Source organism: Scyliorhinus torazame, chromosome 8, assembly GCF_047496885.1.
Source record: "Scyliorhinus torazame isolate Kashiwa2021f chromosome 8, sScyTor2.1, whole genome shotgun sequence".
Taxonomy (NCBI): Eukaryota; Metazoa; Chordata; class Chondrichthyes; order Carcharhiniformes; family Scyliorhinidae; genus Scyliorhinus; species Scyliorhinus torazame.
In genome coordinates, this window is record NC_092714.1 from 25867159 (window position 1) to 25894865 (window position 27707).

General features: G+C 52.3%; 2 protein-coding genes across 6 annotated transcripts in view; one reads left to right on the plus strand and one right to left on the minus strand.

The window, feature by feature from the left end:
- LOC140427692 (interferon-induced GTP-binding protein Mx3-like) overlaps positions 1-13049 on the minus strand; it is a 56847-nt gene extending 43798 nt beyond the window's left edge. The window contains exons 1-2 of one of the 5 annotated variants that reach the window (XM_072513192.1): positions 12673-13049; positions 3245-3354 (exon numbers count right to left, since the gene is read on the minus strand). In XM_072513192.1, the coding sequence (XP_072369293.1) occupies positions 3245-3310 (66 nt within the window). In that variant the 5' untranslated portion in view covers positions 3311-3354; positions 12673-13049. Of the gene's footprint in view, positions 1-1709; positions 1888-3244; positions 3355-9019; positions 9242-12672 lie in introns of those variants that run through there. The other 4 variants (XM_072513194.1, XM_072513196.1, XM_072513195.1 and 1 more) reach the window with 4 other exon arrangements.
- LOC140427694 (interferon-induced GTP-binding protein Mx3-like) overlaps positions 12259-27707 on the plus strand; it is a 115250-nt gene continuing 99801 nt past the window's right edge. Inside the window, exon 1 of the mRNA XM_072513201.1 lies at positions 12259-12444. The gene's annotated coding sequence lies outside the window, so the exon portion shown is untranslated. The remainder of the gene's footprint in view (positions 12445-27707) is intronic.

Consider the following 27707-nt stretch of genomic DNA (forward strand, 5'->3'; position numbering starts at 1 on the left):
TAAATCTGTGGTGTACTCTTCCCGCTATACGTGGGAAGCCGGGAACATTTCCAGTTCCCAGGACCAGCATGTGTGCCGGAGTTGTCTTCAGTGGCAGTTCCTGGAATCCCAGGTTTCGGACCTGGAGAGGTGACTGGAGACACTGTGGAGCATCCACAGGACAGTGAGAGCGGTGGACAGCACACATGGAGAGGTGGCCACACCACAGGCTCAGACTCCACAGGCAGAAAGGGAATGGGTGACCACCAGGAAGAGCAAGAGGAATAGGCAGCGCAGGAATCTCATGTGGCCATTACCCTTGAAAGGGTCCTTCTTGTTGATTCCCTTATTTCAAATTTCTCTTACTTTGTGGTTATCATCTTGATCCACGGATATTTAATGGACATATACCTTTAAGTCAGGCAGAGGAAGTGAGGTACTCAAAAATTGCAAAATAGTACACTATAAGATTTAGCTTTTGAACAGCAGAATTCAGACTTTCTGGCGCCCAAGAGGTCAGAGGGATTTAGTTTGATAGGTTGGCTAGTGGCCAATGAATTGGCCAAAGACCATATTCTGCCCAGTGACAGGCGGTGATTGGGTTCTACCTGTGTGGATGACTTTCGTAGAAACTAGGAAGGGCCAGTCAGATCCTGGATGCTGAGAGGAGAAGCTGTGAGCTGCTGTCTCTCTCTCGCTCTCTTTTCCAGAAATGCTGCCTGCCTTCTGTTTTCAGAACCTGCACTGAGGCTTTGAGACTGTGATAAATCTACAGTAAAAACCAGAACAGACTGACAGCAAAAACCTTCAACTGAAGGTGCAGACTGAAGAAAAGTGTACACGGAAGATGTCCATCTGAAACAGAGGGCTGGATTCTCCGATTTGGAGACAAAGTCCCCACCCTAGCGTGGGAACGGTGGAGTTTTACGCCAGGAAAACTGGCGCAAAACAGCCACCGATTCCCCATTTTGCTGGGGAGACGTAGGAAGGCAGTGTGGAGCTCCCGGGTCTAGCTGCCGATATGCCCCGGAGAATCGCCGGATCTGTGGCCGCGCAGGCGCACGACAGCGGCATGCAGCGGCCTTGTTGTGCTTCATGGTGGATGCCGCTCGCGGACGCAGCCCGTGAAATAGTCCCTCACTTCGGCAGGATCGCGAGCCCTGGACCTCCCCACCACAGTGTCCCCATCCAGGAATAATGTCCCCCCGACCCGTGGATCGGCCCTCCCCCGACTGTGGTGGCGCTAGACGGAGTCCTTTGGTCCAGTCTGGGAACAGCCTCTGACAAACTCTGCCTGATATTCCCTTGCCGGTCTCTGCATCTCGAACATGTCTGTTCGGGCCAAGGCTCGTCGGCGGACTCAGACTCAGCAAGGACCTGGTCTCCAGCAGTCCTGCGAGTGGCAGAGGCCCCGGCTGTCAATGCCTCCTTGGGCTGTGGACCCCTGTCTGTGAGAGGATCACCAGATTGTGAAGCCAAGCCTACTCCAGAATTCCATCCCACCGAGGCACATGTATCTGTGTCGGTGGCAGATGTGGGTGAATGCAACATCCTCTGAGTATACGGTGGCTTCCGCCCCAGAGGTGTCATGGCCGCTGGGGCTGTGGCATGCGCAGGATGACATCCCGCCCTTTTTCTTGCTGGTATCTGCAATGGAGAAAGGAGAGATTTTGTGATTGACTAAGTCGGCTACATGAAAGGACACCGAAAGTCAACAGCCTGTATCTCACCAATGGATACCGGTTACATGCTCACTCGGTTATTGGGGAGGTTGACCTCATTTCCGAAGCAGTCTCGATCTCTCTCATCCCCAGCCTGCTCTATGGCCTGTTCCTCCAAACTGGAGAAGGTCCAGATTACTGGGGTATCACCTTGTTCACGCTCTCTCTAGTTATGGGCAACCTTGTTCTGCAGAAAGACAGAGGTATTAACTGCGATCCCAATGGGTGAATGTGCAGTTCCGCAGCATGAATGCCTATTGTAGCTGCTAATCCCGCTCCCTGCTAAGTGATTAAGAAGCCGCCTGTCCAGTAACTAATATGAGATGGTGAGCTTAAAGTGCCTGCCACACATTTGGTGCTGATGTCCTATCTACCGGTCATATGAGACATCGGTATGGACTCTAACCCTTAAACGATCTTATGCCCTTCTGAGAGTGTGAGGTTGCAGTGAAACGACAGTGCTCTTACCCAGGCGGAGCACAGCAGATCATTTATCCACTTCTTGCCCCACAGGGTGGTCTATCTTTGGGCCCCGTGCGTGATATACTCCCCAGCAACGTCCTCTCAGGCAGGTGTGTTCAGCTGGAGCGGCCTCCTGCTCCCATCCCTCGGAATGAGGACCTTCCACCAATCGTGGATGGCCTGAAGGAGAATCCGCAGGCAGGATTTGCTTAACCAGAGGGCTGAAGATTGAATGTGTTTTGAGGCTATCCTGGATGAGTAATCCAGTGCACCTGGCCTGCAGTGAGCGAATGGCTGTCCGGGTGCCATTTCAATATAGGGGCGGGACCTTGGACCCCTGAGGTCATGGAGGTGCGGCCACCTCCTTCCTGCCCCACCATAACATTTACCAAGCTCTTTGCTGATGCATGATTAAGGAGCTGAGGAGCAGAAGACTGTGCGTGTTCAGTCGTCCCACCACCCAGCAGGAATCAGGACAAATTTCCTGCCTGGCTCCGGGTTTATTTTGCAGAGGATTCCAGCCACCATTCCAGGAATGGGAAAATAAAACAAGACAGCAGAGGTCACTGCGATACATAGATTTTTTAAAATCTGAAAAATTCTACTCTGATCTGTAATGGCCATGAAGCAAGTTTCAACAGATACCAACAATGGCGGGAAAAGATTCAACTTACACCACTGAGCAAAATGGACAGTGCTGTTGCTTCCCTGTTACACTCCTTGTCCACTGCACTTCCTACTCGTTAAATGTACCGAGCAGGCACTGTAACATGTGGGGAGTGTAATGGGAAGGGATTGTAATGGGAGGGGAGTGTAACGGACAGAGCGTGGAATGTGGAGATAGTTTAAGGTTGGGAGTGTAACATGTGGGGAGTGTAATGGGAAGGGGGTGCAATGGGAAGGGATTGTAATGGGAAGGGAATGTAGTGGACAAAGAGTGGAATGTGGAGATAGTTTAAGGTTGAGATTGTAACATGCGGGGAGAGTAATGATGTGGTGTAACAGGCAGCCAGCGTGATCCTATCTGTTTAGCATTAGTACCCAAGTTTAATTTCTCTTTTACACTCTTGCGTATGCAGTACCTGTGGGGTCACCACACTTTGTCTTGATGAACGGGACTTCCTATTCCGGTGTTTCGTTGAGTTCATGCTTGCCACCAAATCCCAGTCTCTATGGAAGTCTTGCAGTTAATCTGTGGAGATTATTGGAGGTTTCTGATCCAGTCTTAGTTTTTAGTGGCAGAAGCCCATCACCAACTGGGTAAGAAGCTCACAAGATATCGACTTGGTTAAATAGTCAAACTTAATCAATTGAAAACCAAAAATATACCACTGCAGGTAAGAGTGGAGAAGATGTTATTTTATATAGAGAATGGAGGTGTAGAAGAGTCCAGCTTTGATTTTGCATTGAACCTCATGATTTAGAAAGGGAAGGGGTGATCTGATTGAAGGTATTAAGACTCCGAAAGTGAGGAAACTTTCCTGCAGGTGGGATACTCTTGGACAAGGGGACAGCCATTCAGAAGAGAAGTTAGAAAACACTACTTTGTTCTCCCTGTGTCTGAGTGGGTTTCCTCCGGGTGCTCCGGTTTCCTCCCACAAGACGTCCCGAAAGACGTGCTGTTAGTTCATTTGGACATTCTGAATTCTCCCTCAGTGTACCCGAACAGGCACCGGAGTGTGGCGGCTCGGGGATTGTCACAGTAACTTCATTGCAGTGTTAAGGCAAGCCTTCTTGTGACAATAAGAAAGATTATCAAAGGTCAATAAGTTGTGGTGAACGTATTGTACTAACCATTCACCACTGTATTACATTGTATCACGCTGTTGCCCATGTGGGCTCCACCTATGGACCATTGTACTGTACTACATGGAATGTATCATGTTGGTGCCCTTGTGGGCTCCGCCCCTAGCTCCACCCCCTTGAGGGGAGGTATAAAGATCTGCTGCCCTGTAAGCGGCTCTCATTAGCAGAGCAGTTGCAGGCGGGCACTGTTCCAGTCGATTAAAGCCACTGTTCACTTCAACTCTCTGTCTCGCGTGAATTGATGGTCGCATCAATTTAATCAACTACAACACCGCAATGGAATCAGCCCTCAAACCTGGCCGACTGGAACTCGACCCACAGGCCACGGAAGCCAAAGGGATTTTTTCACACTGGCTCCGATGTTTCGAGGCCTACCTCGCCGCCTCCTCCTCGCCCTCCATCACCGATGAACAGAAGCTGAGCCTCCTCCACGCCCGGGTGAGCCATTAAATCTCTGTACAACTCGAGGAAGCCTCCACATACGCGGACGCCCTCACAATGCTGAAGCGCCTATACATAAGGCCGGTGAACGAAGTGTACACGCGGCTTCTCCTCACTACTCGCCGCCAACGCCCCGGGGAATCGCTGGAGGAGTACCTACACGACCTCAAAGTCCTTGCGCGAAGCTGCAACTACCAAGTCGTCACGGCCTCTCAACATATGGAACCCGCCGTCCGGGACGCCTACGTGGCTGGAGTCAGGTCCAAGTACGTCAGACAGCGCCTGCTCGCGAAAGGTGCCCTCAACCCAGAAGACGGTAAAACTAGCCACCTACCTAGAAGTAGCGTTCCAAAGCCTCAACGCTTTCCCGTCCGATCACGCGGTCCCCTCGTGGACCCCTTACCAGAGATTACCCCAGGCCTGTGCCGCATGGCTACCCGCCCTACCCGGGGGGCTACCCTGCTATTTCTGCGGCCAGCACCAGCACCCCAGGCAGCGCTGCCCGGCTCGGAACACGAACTGCAGCGACTGCGGCAAAAAGGGACACTTCGCCAAAGTTTGCCTGGCCAGGTCTAAATCCTCCAAATCGCAGGCCCGACTCTCGGACTCACAGGCCCACAGGCCCTGCAGTGTGGCTGCATGTCTGCCGGCTCCGCCCCCTCCGGACGCGTCATCGGCCTCGTGTTGTGCGTGGGGTCAGCCATCTTCAACCCCGCACAACACGTGCGACTCACGGGGGCCGCCGTCTTGGCCACCGTCTCCCACGCTGCCCACCACATGCAACTCATGGGTGCCGCCACCTTGGATGCCATCTTCCTCACCGCCCGACACGTGCGACCGACGGGTGTCGTCATCTTGGCCGCCATCTGCAACTCCGCCGGACACGTGCGACCGACGGGGGCAGCCATCTTGGGACCACCCCATCACCTCCGACCACGCCGGCTACCTGCAACTCGGCGCGGTCACCCTCGACCAGTCACAACCAAAACACCTCCGGAACTCCATGATGACCGTCCGGGTCAATGGACACAAAACGCCTTGCCTGTTTGACTCCGGGAGCACGGAGAGCTTCATTCACCCAGATACGGTAAGGCGCTGTTCACTCCAAATCTTCCCCGCACTTCAAACAATCTCCCTCGCTTCCGGATCGCACTCAGTGCAGATCTGGGGGTACACTGTCTCGAACCTCGCGATACAGGGCGCCGAGTACGCCAATTTTAAACTATATATACTCCTCTCCTGTTGGGACTGGACTTCCAGTGCAACCTCAGGAGCCTAACTCTGAAGTTCGGCGGGCCCCTACCCACACTCACCGCATGTAGCCTCGCGACCCTTAAGGTCGACCCTCCCCCGCTCTTCGAAAATCTCACCGCCGACTGTAAGCCAGTCGCCACCAGAAGCAGGCGGTACAGTATCCAGGATAGGACTTTTCTCAGGTCCGAGGTCCAGCGACTCTTGCGGGAAGGGATCATCGAGGCCAGTAATAGCCCCTGGAGAGCTCAGGTGGTGGTCGTCAGGACCAGGGTAAAGAACCGGATGGTTGTAGACTACAGCCAAACCATAAACTGGTACACACACCTCGATGCGTACACCCTCCCCCGGATAGCGGACATGGTTAATCAGATCGCACACTACCGAGTCTTTTCCACGGTGGATCTGAAGTCCGCATACCACCAGCTCCCAATCCGCCCGGAGGATCGCCACTACACAGCCTTTGAGGCAGACGGACACCTCTTCCACTTCCGCCGGGTCCCCTTTGGTGTCACAAACGGGGTCCCGGTCTTCCAAAGAACGATGGACCGAATGGTGGACCAGTACGGGCTGCGGGCCACATTTATGTACTTGGACAACATCACCATCTGCGGCCATGACCAGCAGGACCACGACGCCAACCTCCAGAGATTTCTCCAAACCCCCCCAAGTCCTCAACCTCACTTATAACAAGGAGAAATGCGTTTTCCGCACAACCAGACTTGCCATCCTCGGCTACGTCGTGGAAAACGGAATTCTAGGGCCCGACCCCGACCGTATGCGCCCCCTCCTGCAACTCCCTCTTCCCCACTGCCCCAAGGCCCTGAAAAGGTGCCTCGGGTTCTTTTCGTATTATGCCCAGTGGCTCCCCAACTACGCAAACAAAGCCTGCCCACTGATCAAAGCTACCATCTTCCCACTGACGACTGAGGCCCGCCAGGCCTTCAGCCGCATCAAGGCAGATATTGCCAAAGCCGCGATGCACGCGGTGGACGATTCCGTCCCCTTCCAGGTGGAGAGCGATGCGTCAGAGGTCGCCCTCGCCGCCACCCACAATCAGGCGGGCAGGCCAGTACCATTTCACTCCCGTACCCTCAACGTGTAAATATGGCTAACCCCACAGGAGGGCGGAAATTCCCCAATAGAATACTCACCTGGGGGGGGATTCTCCGACCCCCCGCCGGGTCGGAGAATCGCCGGGGGTTGGCGTGAATCCCGCCCCCGCCTGCTGTCGAATTCTCCGGCGCCGGGGTTTTGGTGGGGGTGGGAATCGCGGCTCGCCGGTCAGCGGCTGCTGGCAGCGCCCCCCCCCGCGATTCTCTGCCCCGCGAGGGCTGAGTGGCCGCCCGTTTTCGGCGTGTCCCGTCGGCATAAATAACAACAGGTCCTTACCGGCAGGACCTGGCTCCATGGGGGGCGAGATCTGGTCCCGGCGTGAAATGGACATGGTTCATCCCAGCAGGACATGGCTTGAAGGGTGGCTGGCGGAGTCCTCGGATGATGCCAGCACATGCTGGTGCACCCCCGCATGCGCCAACTCGCGCTGGCCGGCCCATCGGCGCGTTTGGCGTGGCGCCAAGCCCTTCCGCTCCAGCTGGCGCGGCGCCAAACACTCCGGCACCGGCCTAGCCCCTGAAGGTGCAGAGGAATCCGCACCTTCGGGGCGACCCAACGCCGGAGTGGTTCACGCCAATCCTCGGCGCCAGAATGGCCCGACCCGCTGGTACGCGGAGAATCCCGCCCCTGGTCTTCGCCCATCTAAATAAACCTGAGGGCCGACTTAGTCTCCCTTCAAGAGACACACCTGAGGGAGGACCCTGACTGAGGGTAAGGAAGAGCTGCATCGGACAGACCTACCAAGCATGCTTCGGTATGATGGCAGAGGGGGATGAGGGGTGTTTAGCAAAAGGACGAACTTTGCAGCGACAAAGATGGTAACATCGTGGGACGGGACGTAATGCTTAGCAATGTCCTGGAAGGCCACTTGTAAATATATACACCGCAAACTGTGATGACATGGACTTCATTAGGACCTGTTCATGATCAACAACCAATAAGAGGGGGGAGCAGGGAGGGGGAATCGAAACAGACAAAAGAGGAAGAGAATAGGGGAGGGGGTGGGGGAATTGGAGAAGGGAGGAAGGAAAACACCACCCAGAGCACAGAGGAAGCCAGGCAGAGGAACCAAAGGCCACCAAAGAGGGGAGAACCCTGGGGGCGACCATGGCAACAACAAGAGGAAGGACCTGGATTGCCTCAAACAAGCCCCTGGTATGTTTTAATACAATGGGACCCCACATGTAAATAGTTAAACAGTACGTCTGTGGTAACCGATTACTGGGGGCCCAATGTTAACATTTCCCATATCTGTATATATGTTTCCTATGTTTTTATTCCTGATTACTTTGTTTTTCCTTTTTTCATTCTGTTTTTACTGTGTTTTCTTTATGTTGCAAAGTTGCGACAATTAAATGAAAAACCAATAAAATTATTTTTTAAAACAGATTTCCACAGAGCAAGAAATGAGTTGCTCTATGTTGACGGTTCGATTATAGAGTCACAGGGTATGACATTGTGCTCTTCCGCTGGTGGATTTGAAGGCGGGCAGCAGGTTAAGTCTAGCAGTGGCCTGCCCCACACACAATTCTACCTGAGGCGGGGGTGGTCGTTGGGCTGCCCAGCCACCAGGCGGGCAACTGAAGCTCTTAAGCGGATAATTGCTGCCTACCTAACGGCTTTGTGTCACCACCGCTAGGGTTTATCCAATGGCCAGAGGTCGATACCAAGTGTCCAGCCTGTCACGGTTCCTTGTGCCCACTGGAGAGCTCCGTCAAATCCTGAGTTTCCCGAGCTAGCCCCCAATCCCCACAGCCTATTAAACCCTGACCCCCTCCCTCACCTCTTCCAACCCATTCATTCCCCAAAAGCCCCCCCTCGCTACATCACATAATTTAGCTACCAAGCCTGTTCTCGTGCTGAATGCCTCATCAAGCCCCCGGCGCAGGAACTGAACTTTCCACTGCTCAGAGTGTCTCTGATGGTACCAGAGAGCTGTCACCCTCTGATTGGCCAGCCACTCTCCCAGGTGGAGCCTCCTCTTCCCGAGGAATGAGAGTCCAGCCTCAATCCACTGGCCACTTAACTGGTGCAGGGCGGCCATTCCAAGTGTTGACAGACTCCCTCCCAACCTTTCAGCCAGCAGTGCGGGGTCTGTGGCACTCTGTAAAATGCAGCCCATAGGACACAGAAGGAAGGTATTTGGACTCTCAAGTCCACGCCAGCTTTCTGCAGAGCGACCCAAGTAGTTTCATTCCCCAGGTTACAGAATAAATTATGACCAGCACACCGGGAGATCTGACCTTTCAATGATTTGCAGGAATGTTGGATATTTGATACATGGTGGGTGCATTAGAGCTCAGCAAACCTGTTCTGTCCTTCAAAATAAATCACAACCTCTTAGCTGACTCCGTACTCCTTCTGGGATCTCTGCTCAAAGGCAGGTCCCATCTGATGTGTTAGGCAGGTAGGTTCGGTGTGGACTGCACTCGATGCAGGGAAGCTAGAAACAGACATCGAACACTGGAGAAGATCCAACACTGTTTTATTCAACGATGTGGAGATGCCGGCGTTGGACTGGGGTGAGCACAGTACGAAGTCTTACAACACCAGGTTAAAGTCCAACAGGTTTGTTTTGATATCACCTTTCATCCAAGGTGTCGATAGTGCAGATACATGGCAAACAAAACAATATTTACAGAGGTTAAATCGATGAAGTCACAAAATGTACAAAAGTCCAATCTACAGACACTAGCCGAAGGCTAGTGACATCGAAACAAACCTGTTGGACTTTAACCTGGTGTTATAAGACTTTGTACGTTATTCAACGATAGAACTGATATACATATTCAGCTGTGGGTCGACACTATACTGAACTGACTGGAGACCTTGTAGTAGCCTGACCAGACTTACTAGCTACTGCATGGTGTTTGCACTTGCTAGCTCGTGGACTCTGACTGTCTCAGTGGCTGGGTCCCGAGAGAGCGGGAAACCTAGTGCCCTCTGGCTTTATAGTGGTAGTGTCCTGTCTGGTGATTGGCTGCACTGTGTTGTGTGCTTACTGGTCATCCTGTAGGTCAATCACTGCCTGTCTGCATCTCATTATATACATGAGTGGATATTATATCTCCCCGCCTTTATTTTAAAGATAAATAAATACTAACTTGTGCGTGTGTATATATATATATATATATATGCCTGACTATATACAAAAGGTGCCTAAATGAACGTATATACATAGGAAGGTGTCGATAGTGCAGATACATGGCAAACGAAACAATATTTACAGAGGTTAAATCGATGCAGTCACAAAATGTACAAAAGTCCAATCTACAGATTCAGTCTTTGTGGTGGGCTCCGAATTCTTGTCGATCGCTGCAGAGGTGGATCAGGAGCCGCCTGCACGTGGGTAGGCGGGATCGCTGCCATTGCGGTGGTAGCATGGGCCGGCAGGATTGCTGGGAGATCAGTGGCCTCGTGGCAGGGTACATCCGGAGGAAGCATCGTGGGCGGCGGGGCACTTCGGTCAGGTAGCGGGCGCGGAATTCTTCGCAGTGCCCGTCTGTTGCGCTGTAGCAGGGAGACATCAGCTATGCAGACAAGGAACGATCTTGGGGCCACTTGTTTGATCACAACAGCTGTGGCTGACCAGCCGCCCACAGGCAACTGGACACGAACATGATCAGTTGGGGCCAGCTCGGGTAGATCCGTGGCATGAGCATCGTATGTGGCCTTCTTTGGGCCCGTGACTGCTGCATTTTCTGTAAGACCGTGAGGTGGTCAAGGTCTGGAACATGGATGGCTGGAACTGTGTTCCTCAGAGTGCGATTCATGAGCATCTGCGCTGGAGACAACCCAGTGGACAGTGGGGTTGCCCTGTATGCCAGCATTGCCAGGTTGAAGTCGGAGCCTGAGTCTTCAGCTTTGCACAGCAACCGCTTTACAATATGGACCCCTTTCTCGGCCTTCCCGTTTCACTGCGGGTAGTGGGGACTGGAGGTTACGTGACGGAAGTTGTAGGACTGTGCAAAATCAGACCATTCCTGGCTGTAAAAGCAAGGACCGTTGTCGCTCATTACCGTGAGCGGAATCCCATGCCTGGCGAACGTTTCTTTGCAGGCTTTGATTACCGCCTTTGACGTGAGGTCGGACAGTTCACCACTTCTGGGTAACTGGAGAAGTAGTCAACCAGGAGTACGTAGTCACGCCCCTTGGTGTGGAAAAGGTCTACACCTACTTTGCACCACGGAGAGGTCACGATCTCGTGCTGTTGCAGCGTTTCCTTGGGTTGAGCTGGTTGAAATTTCTGACAGGTAGGGCAGTTGAGGACTGTGTCGGCAATGTCCTGGCTGATGCCCGGCCGATAGACCATCTCCCGAGCTCTGCGTCGGCATTTCTCGACCCCAATGTGACCCTCATGGAGTTGGCCCAGCACCATAGCCCGCATGCTCTGAGGAATTACGATCCTGACGAGTTTCAGAAGGATTCCCTCCACCACCGTCAGGTCGTCTTTTACGTTATAGAACTGGGGACATTGTCCCTTCTGCCAGCCATTGTAAGGTGCTGCATCACGCGTTGTAGCAGAGGATCCTTGGCCGTCTCCTCACGAATTTGGACCACCCGTTCGTCAGAGGCCGGAAGGTTGGTGGCACACAACTGCACTTGCACTTCTATGTGGCAGATGAAGTCACTTTGTTCACACGGTGTGGTAATGGACCTGGATAAGGCATCTGCAACGATCAGCTCTTTGCCTGGAGTGTAGACATGTTCGAAGTCGTAGCAACGTAGCTTAAGAAGAATTTGCTATAACCGAGGTGTCATGTCATTTAAATTCTTCTGGATTATATGGACGAGAGGACCGTTTCTACCGTGAATTTTGGCAGGCCGTAAACGTAGTCGTGAAACTTGACTATCCCTGTCAGGTGGCCCAGACACTCCTTCTCAATCTGAGCGTACCGTTGCTCAGTGGGCGTCATGGCCCTGGAGGCATACGCCACTGGAGCCCAGGACGAGGAGTCATCTCGCTGAAGGAGCACCGCCCCAATGCCGTCCTGGCTTGCATCAGTCGATATCTTGGTTTCCTTGGTTGGGTCGAAGAATGCTGGAACCGGGGCTGTGGTGAGCTTTGCTTTCAGCTCATGCCATTCCTCTTCATGCGTGGGCAGCCACTGGAATTCCGTCGACTTCTTGACGAGATGGCGGAGGGCCGTGGTGTGGGATGCCATATTGGGAATGAATTTCCCGAAGAAGCTGACCATCCCGAGGAAGCGGATGACCGCTTTCTTAAACCCCCGGGGTCTTTGTGGCGTTGAGATTATTTATTTTCACCTCTGTAACATTACACCAACCGGTCCCCCTCTCTGCTCAGGTGCTGCGGAGAGCTTCACAGACACTGCTTACCTCTAGATTTAACTGTTCCAGTGCACTCCTGGCCATCCTCCCACAGTCCACATGTTCTAAATTCGACACCATCTCAAACTCTGCTGCCCGGGTCCACACACCCACCAGGTTCCCATTCAGCTTCCAGCCTAATGATCCACATTGCCTTCTGGTTAGGCTTTCGAATTCTCATCCTTACCAGCAGCAGGAAGCTGGACAGGCACCGAGACGTTGTCAAAACCCGACAGATAAGACAGAGCCTCAATGTCAACCAGCATTAACCAAAGGCACTCACTGACCTGCTGGGACGCCAGGATCGCACAGGAACAACAGGTCAAACAGCAACAAGGTAAACAACAACTTTTCCGGAAAACGACACAAGTTTTAAAAGGGAACAAAAGGTGGAAATAATGTGACATGAAAATGTAAACTTTCACATTCGGAAAACAGCGCTAACAGACGTGTGTGTGTGTCGGGGGGCGGGGGGGGGGGGGGGGAGAATGAAATGATTATGAATCTTTTGTACAACAAACCGCATCGAAATGACTCAGTTCAGTCGGGTTTAAGAACCACTTACCTGCATTTGGCTGCCGAATAGAAAGAGATGCCTCGATCTGCACAGTGAACGTGGAGTGTCGCTCAGAGGTGAAACAAATCAGTTGCGATTGAAAGGATCTAAAATGGGTGAGAACTCGAGACTCTGACCTCAGAACAACAGCACAGTGGAGCAGCCAGTCAGCAAAACCTGGAGCTCACACACCCCAATGATAAAGCTGCCGACGCCTCTCCTGCAGGAGCAAGGACTGTCTCTGCCGAGCTGCCTCTCTCACACAGGGCTGGCTGGCCAGGAAACCGAATCCTTGACTCGGTTCTGTTTTGTGATGAATTGAAACTGAAAGTAAACCAGGCTGCAGCCACTGACTCCTGTGAGAGAAGGTTTTTCGGCAGCAGTATCCATCAGGAAGAAGTTTCTGGAACCTCTTGGAAGGGTCAGCTGTGCAATATACTCTTGTCTCAGTAATGGTGACCATGACAACAATCGCAATTAAAAAATATATATATTTTTATTCAGAAAAGATTTTCATGCTAACATTGTAAAATAAAGGAAAACCATTGCAAAATAAGCCCCCCTCCCCCCGCCCTCCATGAGGAAACAAAACTTACAAAGCAAAAAACAAACTTTCCCCTGACAACTGACTGACTAATTCCCTGAAAGGGGGGCTGAAAGGCTGCCATCTCGTGTACAAACCTTCCACTGACCCGCTCATGGTGAACTTGACCTTCTCAAGGTACAAACCCCCCAGGTCACCCAGCCAGGCCGTGTCAGTGGGAGGTATCAGGGACCTCCTCCTGAGCAGAACTCACCTCTGGGCTATTGACAAGGTGAAGGCGAAGGCGCCCACCTTCACCCCCGTCTGCAGCACCGACAGTCCCATACACCAAAAATAGTCACCAAGGGGTGACCCATGTCGATCGGCCCTACTCCCGGAATGACGCCTTTATGGTGGGCGGGTGTCTTCTTCCTGGGTTGAAGGGGTGGGGTGGTATGTATTAGGGGTATTAAGGTACCCTGGGATGCCGAGAGGCTATTGGTGGATGGACACTGGATCCCGATTGGATCAGCCGCCTGCTGGCTCCACCCAGTAAGGCGGAGTATCAGAGCCCGGGTTCTCCCAGCAGCCGCATTCTGTAACTGTGCTGCTGGGGAACAAGTCTGTGTAATAAAGCCATCGTTCGACTCCTTCTCATCTCGTCTCGTGAGTGATTGATTGTGCTATAATTTATGCCGCAAACTTTTAAGGACATGGAGCTCCGAATCATGCCGGAGTGTCTGTGAATCAGCCCTCACGCGGCAAACGCAGCGGCCACTTTGAAACATTGGTTAGCGTGTTTCCAGGGATACCTCCAAACGGCCCCTGGCATACCTACAGAGGAACAGAAAATCCAGGTCCTGCATGCCAGGGTGAGCCCTGATATCTACACGCTTATAGAGGATGCGGAAGATTTCCCGACGGTGATCGCGATGCTGATAAGAATCTACGTTCGGCCCGTCAACCAGGTCTACGCATGCCACCAGCTCGCGACGAGACGGCAGATCCCCGGGGAATCGCTGGACGAATTCTACGATGCACTGTTGATACTGGGGAGAAACTGCAACTACCCATCGGTTGCGGCTAATGAACACACAGAGCTGCTGGTCCGAGATACGTTAGTGGCAGGTATGCTTTCATCCCAAATTCACCAGCGATTGCTTGAAAGAGACACACTAGGCCTCAAAGAGGCATGGGCCCTTGCGGACTCGTTTGATGTGGCGTCACAGAACGCCCGCGCCTACGCCCCCGACCGTGCAGCAGCCCCTTGGGCACCGTGGACCCCCGCCGTGACCGAACTCCCGCCCCCCCCCCCCCTGCAGGCCTTCGCTGCCAGAGCGGTGGATCATCCAGGGGGGCCCCGCTGCTACTTTTGCAGGCAGGAGAAACTCCCCTGAATGCGCTGCCCAGCCCGCTCGGCCCTCTGTAAAGGGTGCGGGAAAAAGGGGCATTTCGTCGCTGTGTGTCAGGCCGCAGTTTCCGGGGGAGAACCCCAAACTCAACCCCCCCAGCGATCCATGTGCGACCAACGGGCGCCGCCATCTTGTGTCCCGGACTCCACGCGGGAGGGATGGGCGCCGCCATTTTGTGCCCCCACCCCGGCAACGTGCGATCCATGGGCAGCGCCATCTTGCCCACCACTGACCGTGTGCGACCCGTGGAAGCCGCCATCTTGGCTGATGTCTAAGGACCCCGGGATGGATGGCCACACGGGGCCTGAAGAAAATGTCCCGGTGCAGCAACTACGACTGGCTTCGGTCACCCTGGACCGGTCGCGGCCCCGAACGCTCCGAACAGCATCAACAACGATATTCGTAAACGGGTGCGAGACCCCCTGCCTGATCGACTCTGGGAGCACGGAGAGTTTTGTACATCCTGATACCGTAAGACGCTGTTCCCTTCCAATCCACCCAAGTAATCAAAAAAAAATTCTGGCGGCGTGGTCCCATTCGGTAGAGATAAAAGGGTTCTGCATCGCAAACCTCACGGTGCAGGGAAGGGAGTTCAAAAACTACCGGCTGTACGTCCTTCCCCACCTCTGCGCTGCCACACTCCTGGGATTGGATTTTCAGTGCAATCTCCAGAGCTTAACGTTTAAATTCGGCAGCCCTATACCCCCACTCACTATCGGCAGCCTCGCGACCCTCAAGGTCGATCCACCTTCCCTGTTCGCGAACCTCACCCCGGATTGCAAACCAGTCGCCACTAGGAGCAGACGGTACAGCACACAGGACCAATCTTTCATCCGGTCAGGAGTCCAGCGGCTGCTGAGGGAAGGCATAATTCAGGCCAGCAATAGTCCCTGGAGAGCCCAGGTGGTAGTTGTAAAGACCGGGGAGAAGGAGAGGATGGTCGTAGACTATAGTCAAACCATCAATAGGTACACGCAGCTGGATGCGTACCCTCTCCCCGCATATCCAACATGGTCAATCGGATTGCACAGTACAAGGTCTTTTCCACGGTGGACCTTAAGTCCGCCTACCACCAGCTCCCCATCCGCCCGAGCGACCGCAAATACACTGCTTTTGAAGCAGATGGGCGGCTCTATCATTTTTTAAGGGTTCCATTCGGCGTCACTAACGGGGTCTCGGTCTTCCAACGGGAGATGTACCGAATGGTTGATCGGTATGGTTTGCGGGCCACGTTCCCGTATCTCGACAACGTCACCATCTGCGGCCATGACCAGCAGGACCACAACGCCAACCTCCGCAAATTCCTCCAGACCGCAAACGCCCTGAATCTCACATACAACAGGGAGAAATGCATGTTTAGCACCGACCATCTAGCCAATCTTGGCTACGTAGTGCGAAATGGAGTGATAGGCCCCGACCCCGAATGCATGCGCCCCCTCATGGAGTTCCCCCTCCCCCACTGCTCCAATGCCCTGAAACGCTGTCTGGGCTTCTTCTCTTATTACGCCCAGTGGGTCCCCAACTACGCAGACAAGGCCCGTCTGCTAATCCAGTCCACGGTCTTCCCCCTGTCGACAGAGACCCGCCAGGCCTTCAGCCGCATCAAAGCGGATATCGCGAAGGCCACGATGCACGCAATCGACGAATCCCTTCCCTTCCAAGTTGAGAGCGACGCGTCTGACGTAGCTCTGGCGGCCACTCTCAACCAAGTGGGCAGAACCGTGGCCTTTTTTCACGCACCCCCCACGCTTCAGAAATCTGCCACTCCTCAGTGGAAAAGGAGGCCCAGGCCATAGTGGAAGCTGTGCGGCATTGGAGGCATTACCTGGCCGGTAGGAGATTCACTCTCCTCACTGACCAACGGTCAGTTGCCTTCATGTTCGATAATGCACAGCAGGGCAAGATCAAGAACGACAAGATCTTGCTGTGGAGGATCGAACTCTCCACCAATAACTACGAGATCTTGTATCGTCCCGGAAAGCTGAAAGAGCCTTCCGATGCCCTATCCCAACGTGTGCCAACGCACAAGTGGACCATCTCCGAACCCTCCACGAGGACCTCTGCCACCCGGGGGTCACTCGGTTCGATCACTTCGTAAAGACCCGCAACCTGCCCTACTCCATCGAGGCGGTGAGGACCGCCTGCAGGAACTGCCAGACCTGCGCAGAGTGCAAGCCGCCTTTTTACCGGCCAGATAAAGCGCACCTGATAAAGGCGTCCAGTCCTTTTGAGCGCCTCAGCCTGGACTTCAAAGGCACCCCCCCTCCACCGATCGCAACACGTACTTCCTCAACATGATTGACGAATACTCCCGGTTCCCATTCGCCATCCCCTGTCCCGACATGACCCCGGCCACGGTCATTAGAGCCCTCAGCACCATCTTTACACTGATCGGTTTCCCTGCCTACATACATAGCGATAGGGGGTCCTCCTTCATGAGTGACGAACTGCGTCAATTCCTGCTCAGCAAGGGCATTGCCTCGAGCAGGACGACCAGTTACAAACCCCGGGGGAACGGTCAGGTAGAGAGGGAGAACGGAACGGTCTGGAAGACCGTCCTACTGGCCCTGCGGTCCAGAAGTCTCCCAGTTTCCCGCTGGCAGGAAGTCCTCCCAGACGCCCTCCACTCCATTCGGTCGCTGCTGTGTACAACAACGAATCAAACACCTCACGAACGCCTCCTTGTCTTCCCTTGGAAGTCTTCCTCCGGAACGTCACTTCCGACCTCGATGGCTGCCCCGGGACCCATCCTGCTCCGAAAGCATGGCCAGACGCACAAATCGGACACGTTGGTCGAGAGGGTTCATCTCCTCCACGTGAACCCTCAATACGCCTACGTGGTGTACCCCGACGGCCGACAGGACACGGTCTCCCTGCGGGACCTGGCACCCGCCGGAGCCCCAACCACCCCCCCCCCCAACACCAGTGACCCCCTCTGGAGCCATGCACACCCCCCCAACACCAATCACCCCCTCCCTCCCGCCGACGCACCCCACAGCCGCCCCCTTCCAGGTGGATTGGTCCTTCCCCCGGCCCCAAATAGGGATATTGGAACGGGACGAGACATCGTGACGCTCCCAGAGACGAAGAGGCCGGAACCGGCGCCCGCATCACCACCGGGGCTAAGACGATTGGCAAGGTCGACCAGGGCACCCATTCGACTCATCGAATCTGTATAATGAAACGAGATATGCCTCTGTAAATATTTTTTTTTGGTTGCCCAGTAATTGTAAGTTGCGGCATTGTAAGTAGTTAATATCGGAGCACAGCAGCCGTGTTAGCGGCATCCTAGGTACCTACTCTGGAAACCCCTACCACCATACTACCCACTACCCCACCGGGTTCCTTTTTAACAAGGGGTGAATGTGGTGGTATGTCTTAGGGGTATTAAGGTACCCTGGGATGCCGAGAGGCTATTGGTGGATAGACACTGGATCCCGCTTGGATCAGCCGCCTGCTGGCTCCACCCAGTAAGGCGGAGTATAAGAGTCCAGGTTCTCCCAGCAGCCGCATTCTGTAACTGTGCTGCTGGGGAACAAGTCTGCGTAATAAAGCCATCTTCGACTCCTTCTCATCTCGTCTCGTCAGTGATTGATCACATGTTCCCAGTTTGTGGACGTGATGTTGGAGTCGAGCCCCTATCAGTAACCCCTGTGGAGATTGGACACGCGTTGCTGGCGGACAAAGGTTTCTGTGAGCGTATGTCCTCCGCCAGCAGAGAGGACATTGAGTTCAATAGGAGCGAGGAACGTTGTGGGAACTCTGAAGGCGGTTGTTAGCGCCTAATAAAAAAGATGGGAAGAATTCTTTTCAATATATAAAAGGTAAGAGAGAGGCAAGAATGGACATTGGACCACTGAAAAATGAGGCTGGAGAAGTAGTAATAGGGAACAAAGAAATGGCAGAGGAATTGAATAGTTACTTTGCATCAGTCTTCAGAGTAGAAGATGCCAGTGGCATACCAGAACTTCAAGAGAGTCAGGGGGCAGAGGTAAGTGTAGTGGCCATCACTAAGGAGAAGGTGCTGGGGAAGCTGAAAGGTTTGAAGGTGGATAATCACCCGGACCGGATGGACTGCACCCCAGAGTTCTGAGAGAGATAGGTGAGGAGATTGTGGAGGCATTGGTGGTGATCTTTCAGAAATCATTGGAGGCAGGGAGGGTCCCAGAGGACTGAAAGTGGCTAATGTAACACCCCTGTTTAAGAAGCGAGGGAAGCAGAATATAGGAAATTATAGGCCGGTGAGCCTGACTTCGGTCATTGGTAAGATTTTAGAGTCCATTATTAAGGATGAGATTGTGGAGTACATAGAAGTGCATGATAAAGTAGGACTTTGTCAGCACGGCTTCGTCAAGGGGAGGTCATGCCTGACAAATCTGTTAGAATTCTTTGAGGAGGTAATGAGGATGTTAGACAAAGCAGCGAACGTGATAGATTTGGATTTCCAGAAGGCCATTGACAAAGTGCCATACAGGAGGCTGCTCAATAAGATCAGAACCCAAGTTGTTCAGGGCAATGTACTGGCATCGATAGAGGATTGGTTGACCGACATAAGGCAGAGAGTGGGGATAAAGGGGTCCTTTTCAGGATGGTAGCCGGTGACTAGTGGGATTACATCGGGGTCAGTTTTGGGACCACAGCTATTCACGATATATATTAATGATCTGGAAGAAGGAACTGAGGTCATTGTTGCTAGGTTTACAGATGATACAAAGATATGTAGAGGGACAGGTAATATTGAAGAAGCAAAGAGACTGCAGAAGGACCTGGGCAGGCCAGGAGAGTAGGCAAAGAAGTGGCAGATGGAATACAATGTGGAAAAGTGTGAGGATATGTACTGTGGTAGGAAGAATAGAGGCATAGACTATTTTTAAATGGGGAAAGGCTTTGGACAGCAGAAGCACAAAAGGACTTGGGAGTCCTTGTTCAAGATTCTCTTAAGGTTAACGTGCAGGTTCAGTCGGCAGTTAGGAAGGAAATGCAATGTTCGCATTTATTGGATGGATTTGATTTATTGTCACGTGTACCGAGGTACAGTGAAAAGTAGTGTTCTGCGTACAGGGGCTGGTTTAGCTCACTGGGCTAAATCGCTGGCTTTTAAAGCAGACCAAGCAGGCCAGCAGCATGGTTCAATTCCCGTACCAGCCTCCCCAAACAGGCGCCGGAATGTGGCGACTAGGGGCTTTTCACAGTAACTTCATTGAAGCCTACTTGTGACAATAAGCGATTTTCATTTCACAGTCCAGACAGACCGTTCCATACATGAAAAAAAAACACAGGACATACGATAGATACACAATGTAAATACATTGACACAGACATTGTGTGAAGCATACGGAGTGTAGGGCTACTCCGTAGAGGAGATGTGTGAAGAGATCAGTTCAGTCCATAAGAGGGTCGTTCAGGAGTCTGGTAACAGCAAGGAAGAAACTGTTTTTGAACCTGTCAGTGCGTGTTCTCAGACTTTTGTATCTCCTGCCCAATGGATGAGAAAATGACTGATGTGGGAAGGTCTTTGATTATGCTGCCTGTTTTCTCAAGGCAGCGGGAGGTGGTAGACAGAGTCAGTGGATAGGAGGCGTGTTCGCGTGATGGACTGGGCTGTGTTTATGACTCTGTAGTTTCTTACGGTCTTGGGCCAAGCAGTTACCATACCAGACTATGATGCAGCTAAATAGGATGCTTTCTATGGTGCATCTGTACAAATTGGTAAGAGTCACTGTGGGCATGCCGAATTTCCTTAGTTTCATGAGGAAGTATAGGTGCTATTGTGCCTTCTTGGTTGTAGTATCTGCATTGGTGGACCAGGACAGATTTTTGGTGATGTGCACACCTACGAATTTGAAGCTGTCGACCATCTCCAACCATGGATGTAGACAGGGGTGCGTGTATACTTCACTTCCTTTTAAAAAAAATGTATCTTATTCCAAACTTGCATAAAAGGTTACCAAACATAAACAATTCAGAGAACAAACTTCCCAACACACAACGATACAGTTTGTACAAACTTTTCCCTTTTTCATCCCCTCCTCCCTCCACCCACCCACCCCACGATGAACAGCTCCTCAATCACAGCCACAAACAACCCCACCTTGCCTCAAAGCTCTCCGTTGAAGCCCTTATTTCGTAATTGATCTTTTCCAGCCAAAGAAAGTCATGTCAATCCCCAGCCAGGCCGGGACTCCAACAGACGTCTTCACCGGGCAATCAGAGTGGCAAGAGCCATGATGTCAGCCTTCCTCCCTGCCATCAGCTCCGGCCTCTCCAATAAGCCATGGGGTACGGGCCTCTGGCACGGAGTCTGTCCCTGTTGCTCAGAAGGGAAGGGGGGAGAGGAGCAGAGCATTAGTAATTGGGGACTCTATAGTCAGGGGCACAGATAGGAGATTTTGTGGGAGCGTGAGAGACTCACGTTTGGTATGTTGCCTCCCAGGTGCAAGGGTACGTGATGTCTCGGATCGTGTTTTCCGGGTCCTTAGGGGGGAGGGGGTGCAGCCCCAAGTCGTGGTCCACATTGGCACTAACGACATAGGTAGGAAAGGGGACAAGGATGTCAGGCAGGCTTTCAGGGAGCTAGGATGGAAGCTCAGAACTAGAACAAACAGAGTTGTTACCTCTGGGTTGTTGCCCGTGCCACGTGATAGTGAGATGAGGAATAGGGAGAGAGAGCATTTAAACACGTGGCTACAGGGATGGTGCAGGTGGGAGGGATTCAGATTTCTGGATAACTGGGGCTCTTTCTGGGGAAGGTGGGACCTCTACAGACAGGATGGTCTACATCTGAACCTGAGGGGCACAAATATCCTGGGGGGGAGATTTGTTAGTGCTCTTTGGGGGGGTTTAAACTAATGCAGAAGGGGCATGGGAACCTGGATTGTAGTTTTAGGGTAAGGGAGAATGAGAGTATAGAGGTCAGGAGCACAGATTTGACGTCGCAGGAGGGGGCCAGTGTTCAGGTAGGTGGTTTGAAGTGTGTCTACTTCAATGCCAGGAGTATACGAAACAAGGTAGGGGAACTGGCAGCATGGGTTGGTACCTGGGACTTCGATGTTGTGGCCATTTCGGAGACATGGATAGAGCAGGGACAGGAATGGATGTTGCAGGTTCCGGGGTTTAGGTGTTTTAGTAAGCTCAGAGAAGGAGGCAAAAGAGGGGGAGGTGTGGCGCTGCTAGTCAAGAGCAGTATTACGGTGGCGGAGAGGATGCTAGATGGGGACTCTTCTTCCGAGGTAGTATGGGCTGAAGTTAGAAACAGGAAAGGAGAGGTCACCCTGTTGGGAGTTTTTTATAGGCCTCCTAATAGTTCTAGGGATGTAGAGGAAAGGATGGCGAAGATGATTCTGGATAAGAGCGAAAGTAACAGGGTAGTTATTATGGGAGACTTTAACTTTCCAAATATTGACTGGAAAAGATATAGTTCGAGTACAATAGATGGGTCGTTTTTTGTACAGTGTGTGCAGGAGGGTTTCCTGAAACAATATGTTGACAGGCCAACAAGAGGCGAGGCCACGTTGGATTTGGTTTTGGGTAATGAACCAGGCCAGGTGTTGGATTTGGAGGTAGGAGAGCACTTTGGGGACAGTGACGACAATTCGGTGACGTTTACGTTAATGATGGAAAGGGATAAGTATACACCGCAGGGCAAGAGTTATAGCTGGGGGAAGGGAAATTATGATGCCATTAGACGTGACTTGGGGGGGATAAGGTGGAGAAGTAGGCTGCAAGTGTTGGGCGCACTGGATAAGTGGGGCTTGTTCAAGGATCAGCGACTGCGTGTTGTTGATAAGTATGTACCGGTCAGGCAGGGAGGAAGGCGTCGAGCGAGGGAACCGTGGTTTACCAAGGAAGTGGAATCTCTTGTTAAGAGGAAGAAGGAGGCCTATGTGAAGATGAGGTGTGAAGATTCAGTTGGGGCGATGGATAGTTACAAGGTAGCGAGGAAGGATCTAAAGAGAGAGCTAAGACGAGCAAGGAGGGGACATGAGAAGTATTTGGCAGGAAGGATCAAGGAAAACCCAAAAGCTTTCTATAGGTTTGTCAGGAATAAGCGAATGACTAGGGAAAGAATAGGACCAGTCAAGGACAGGGATGGGAAATTGTGTGTGGAGTCTGAGGAGATAGGCGAGATACTAAATGAATATTTTTCGTCAGTATTCACTCAGGAAAAAGATAATGTTGTGGAGGAGAATGCTGAGCCCCAGGCTAATAGAATAGATGGCATTGAGGTACGTAGGGAAGAGGTGTTGGCAATTCTGGACAGGCTTAAAATAGATATGTCCCCGGGACCTGATGGGATTTATCCTAGGATTCTCTGGGAGGCCAGGGAAGAGATTGCTGGACCTTTGGCTTTGATCTTTATGTCATCATTGGCTACAGGAATAGTGCCAGAGGACTGGAGGACAGCAAATGTGGTCCCTTTGTTCAAAAAGGGGAGCAGAGACAACCCCGGCAACTATAGACCGGTGAGCCTCACGTCTGTAGTGGGTAAAGTCTTGGAGGGGATTATAAGAGACAAGATTTATAATCATCTATATAGGAATAATATGATCAGGGATAGTCAGCATGGCTTTGTGAAGGGTAGGTCATGCCTCACAAACCTTATTGAGTTCTTTGAGAAGGTGACTGAACAGGTAGATGAGGGTAGAGCAGTTGATGTGGTGTATATGGATTTCAGCAAAGCGTTTGATAAGGTTCCCCACGGTAGGCTATTGCAGAAAATACGGAGGCTGGGGATTGAGGGTGATTTAGAGATGTGGATCAGAAATTAGCTAGCTGAAAGAAGACAGAGGGTGGTGGTTGATGGGAAATGTTCAGAATGGAGTACAGTCACAAGTGGAGTACCACAAGGATCTGTTCTGGGGCCGTTGCTGTTTGTCATTTTTATCAATGACCTAGAGGAAGGCGCAGAAGGGTGGGTGAGTAAATTTGCAGACGATACTAAAGTCGGTGGTGTTGTCGATAGTGTGGAAGGATGTAGCAGGTTACAGAGGGATATAGATAAGCTGCAGAGCTGGGCTGAGAGGTGGCAAATGGAGTTTAATGTAGAGAAGTGTGAGGTGATTCACTTTGGAAGGAATAACAGGAATGCGGAATATTTGGCTAATGGTAAAGTTCTTGAAAGTGTGGATGAGCAGAGGGATCTAGGTGTCCATGTACATAGATCCCTGAAAGTTGTCACCCAGGTTGATAGGGTTGTGAAGAAGGCCTATGGAGTGTTGGCCTTTATTGGTAGAGGGATTGAGTTCCGGAGTCGGGAGGTCATGTTGCAGCTGTACAGAACTCTGGTACGGCCGCATTTGGAGTATTGCGTACAGTTCTGGTCACCGCATTATAGGAAGGACGTGGAGGCTTTGGAGCGGGTGCAGAGGAGATTTACCAGGATGTTGCCTGGTATGGAGGGAAAATCTTATGAGGAAAGGCTGATGGACTTGAGGTTGTTTTCGTTGGAGAGAAGAAGGTTAAGAGGAGACTTAATAGAGGCATACAAAATGATCAGGGGGTTGGATAGGGTGGACATTGAGAGCCTTCTCCCGCGGATGGAAATGGCTGGCACGAGGGGACATAACTTTAAACTGAGGGGTAATAGATATAGGACAGAGGTCAGAGGTAGGTTCTTTAAGCAAAGAGTAGTGAGGCCGTGGAATGCCCTACCTGCTACAGTAGTGAACTCGCCAACATTGAGGGCATTTAAAAGTTTGTTGGATAAACATATGGATGATAATGGCATAGTGTAGGTTAGATGGCTTTTGTTTCGGTGCAACATCGTGGGCCGAAGGGCCTGTACTGCGCTGTATTGTTCTATGTTCTATGTTCTATGTTCTATCCCAAATACCGCCACCAAAGGGTCCGGCTCAACCTCATCCCCCACGATCCTGTTAGTGCCACAAACACTCCCGCCCAGAATCTCTCCACTTTTCGCAGCCCCAGAATATACATGTTTGATTCACTGGTCCCTGCCCACACTGCTCACACTCATCTGTCACTCCTTCGGAGAACCAACACATTCTTGCCCAAGTCATATACCTGTGTACGACCTTGAACTGTATCAGTCTCCCCAGTTAATCTCCCTTCCCACCTCCCGTTCCCACTTATCCTTAATTTTCACCACCTGCTCACCTCCCTGATCTCCCAGCCACCCGTATATGTCTCTGATCCTGTCCTCCCATTCCACATCTGGAAGCAGCAGTCACTCCAACAGGGTGTACCTCGGCAACCTGGGGAACTCTTTCCAAACCTTCCATCACCTGCAGGTACTTAAACTCACTTCCTCTAGTGAGCTCTACGCTCTTCTTCAGTTCCTCGATACCTGGAAAACCCCTCGTCTAGGTGCAGATCCCTCACCTTAACCAGCCCCTCTTCTCTCCACTTCCGAAAAGGGGCTGGTTTAGCACAGTGGGCTAAACAGCTGACTTGTAATGCAGAACAAGGCCAGCACCGTGAGTTCAATTCCCGTACCAGCCTCCCCGAACAGGTGCCGGAATGTGGCGACTAGGGTCTTTTTACAGTAACTTAATCGAAGCCTACTCGTGACAATAAACGATTATTATTATATTATACATACAATCTCCCCCCCCCTCCCCCCCCTCCCTAGATTGGCTCTCCGACCCAACCCGTTCACCGGGAGCACTTCACTTTCCCCGACAGTAAGCTTCTATCCCGGGAACGCCCCAAATTCCCCAATAGGCCCAGGATGCTCTCTATGTCTGCAGCGGGTCCGAAACATATATCCGTGCATAGCGATACCCAATGCTCCCTTCATCCCCCCGTAATCCCTCGCCACTCTGTTGATGCCTTAAGAGCCAATGCCAGAGGCTCTATCGCTAGTGCAAACAACAGCAGCGACAGGGGGCACCCCTGCCTTGTTCCCCTGTGCAGTTCAAAGATTTGTGAGGCCATGTCGTTGGTCTGCACACTCGCCATATGTGCCACGTACAAGCCACAGACTTCGGCCCAAACCCAAACCTTCCCAGGACTTCAAACAGGTATCGCCACTCCACCCGGTCAAATGCCTTCTCTGCAACCATGGACACCACTACCTCGGGTACCTGGGCTCCCAGCGGGGTCACGATCACGTTTAACTGCCTCATTATATTCCTAGAAAGCTGCCTGCACTTTGCGAAACCTGTCTGGCCTCCGCGACCACCCCCGGGACACAACTTTCCATCCTTCCCGCCACCAACTTTAGCCAGCACTTTCACAGCAGAGATATGGCCTAATTGACCCACATTCCAACGGGTCTTTTCCCTTATTTGGTATCAATGTGATTGTTGCCTGCATCATTGTCTCCGGCAGCTCCCCCTTCTCCAACACCTCATTAAACACCCCCAAGAGATGTGGTGCCAGGTGCGTCACAGACTCCTTATAGAATTCCGCCGGGTAATCATCAGGCCCCGGGACATTCCCCGACTTCATACCCCTTATACTGTCCAATAACTCCCTCAGCCCCAAGGGCTCCTCTAGTACCTGCCTCTTCAACTGTGGAAACTTCAGTTCATCTAAAAACCGTCCCGTGTCCCCCTCTTCACCCCACAGGTCCACCCTGTATAGCTCCTTCTAATAATCCCGAAATGCTTTATTTATCTTCCCCAGCTCCGCCCCCACACCCCTGCCCCAGTCTGTACCTTCAATATTTCCCTGGACGAGGCCTGCCTTCGTAGCTGGTGTGCTAACATTTGATTTGCCTTCTCCCCGTATTCATACGGCACCACTCTTGCCCTATGCAGCTGTCCTGCTGCCCTCTCCGTCGTCAACCTATTGAATTGCCCCTGCAATTGTTTCTTCCCCACCAATCCCTCCGTGGTGGGCGCCCTCAAGCACGCCCTATCTATCTCAACTATCTTGTTCATTAGCCATTCATTTTCCTCCCTCCTTTCCCTATCCGCATGTGCCATGTACAAGATAATCTCCCCCCTGGACCACCGCGTTTCGTGCTTCCCAGAATGTGGCCGCCGATACCTCCCCGTTTTGGTTCAATTCGACATAATCTTTAACCACAGCCCACACTTTATCGCAAAACCCTCAATCTGCCAACAACCCCGAATCGAGCCTCCACCCAGGCCTCTGCTCCCATTTCAATCCAGGCTGAATCTCCAGCCGATACTTCATTTCCTAAAGTCAATAACTAGCTGCTTAGTTTTGCTGGCGTTGAGGGAGAGATTGTCGTTACACCATGCCACTAGGTTCTCTATCTCCCTCCTGTGCGTTGACTCATCGTTGTTCGAGATCCGATCCACTACCGTTGTGTCATCAGCAAAGTTGTAGATGGAATTGGACCCAAATTATAGGGAGCATAACAGGGGGATAAGTACTTGTGGGGCGCCAGTGTTGAGGACTATCGTGGAGGAGGTGTTGTTATTTATCCTTGCTGATTGTGGTCTATGGGTCAGGAAGTCGAGGATCCAGTTGCAGAGGTAAGTCCTTGGATTTGGAGTTTTGACAAGCGCTTGGCTGGGATAATGATGTTGGAGGCGGAGCTGTGAATGAATAGGGCTCTGACGTAGGAGTTCTTTTTGTCATGATGCTCCAGGGATGAATGTAGGGCCAGGGAGATAGCGTCTGCTGTGGACCGGTTGTGGCGGTATGCGAACTACAGTGGATCAAGGTATTCTGGGAGTATGGAGTTAATGCGTCGCATGACCAACCTCTCGAAGAACGTTACAATGATCGATGTCAAGGCCACTAGACAATAGTCTTTGAGGCACGTTGCCTAGTTCTTCTTTGGCACTGGTATGATGGTGGTCTTCTTGAAGCAGGACTGGATCAGATGACCCGACCCGGCAGGATGCCTACAACCATCGACCTGGAAGTTGAAGAGGCCCAAACTGGAGGTCTGACCACAACCTCGATTTGGATCTGACCCGGCCCTCGGAGAGCCCGACCCGGCCTGAGAACCGACGCCAGCCCCCGGATCACCCGATCTAGCTGCCGGAGCACCCAACCCAGCCCCTGACCACAAGACTCAGCCCGACCCAACCTGGAGAGGCCCGCCCAGCGACCCGACTTACCGGAGGATGGAAGGAAGAATGTGGAGGCCCGACCAGGCCTACTTCAAGGCCCAACTCCAGGAACGCCGGACCAGACCACCAACGCTGGAGCAGAACACGGGACCC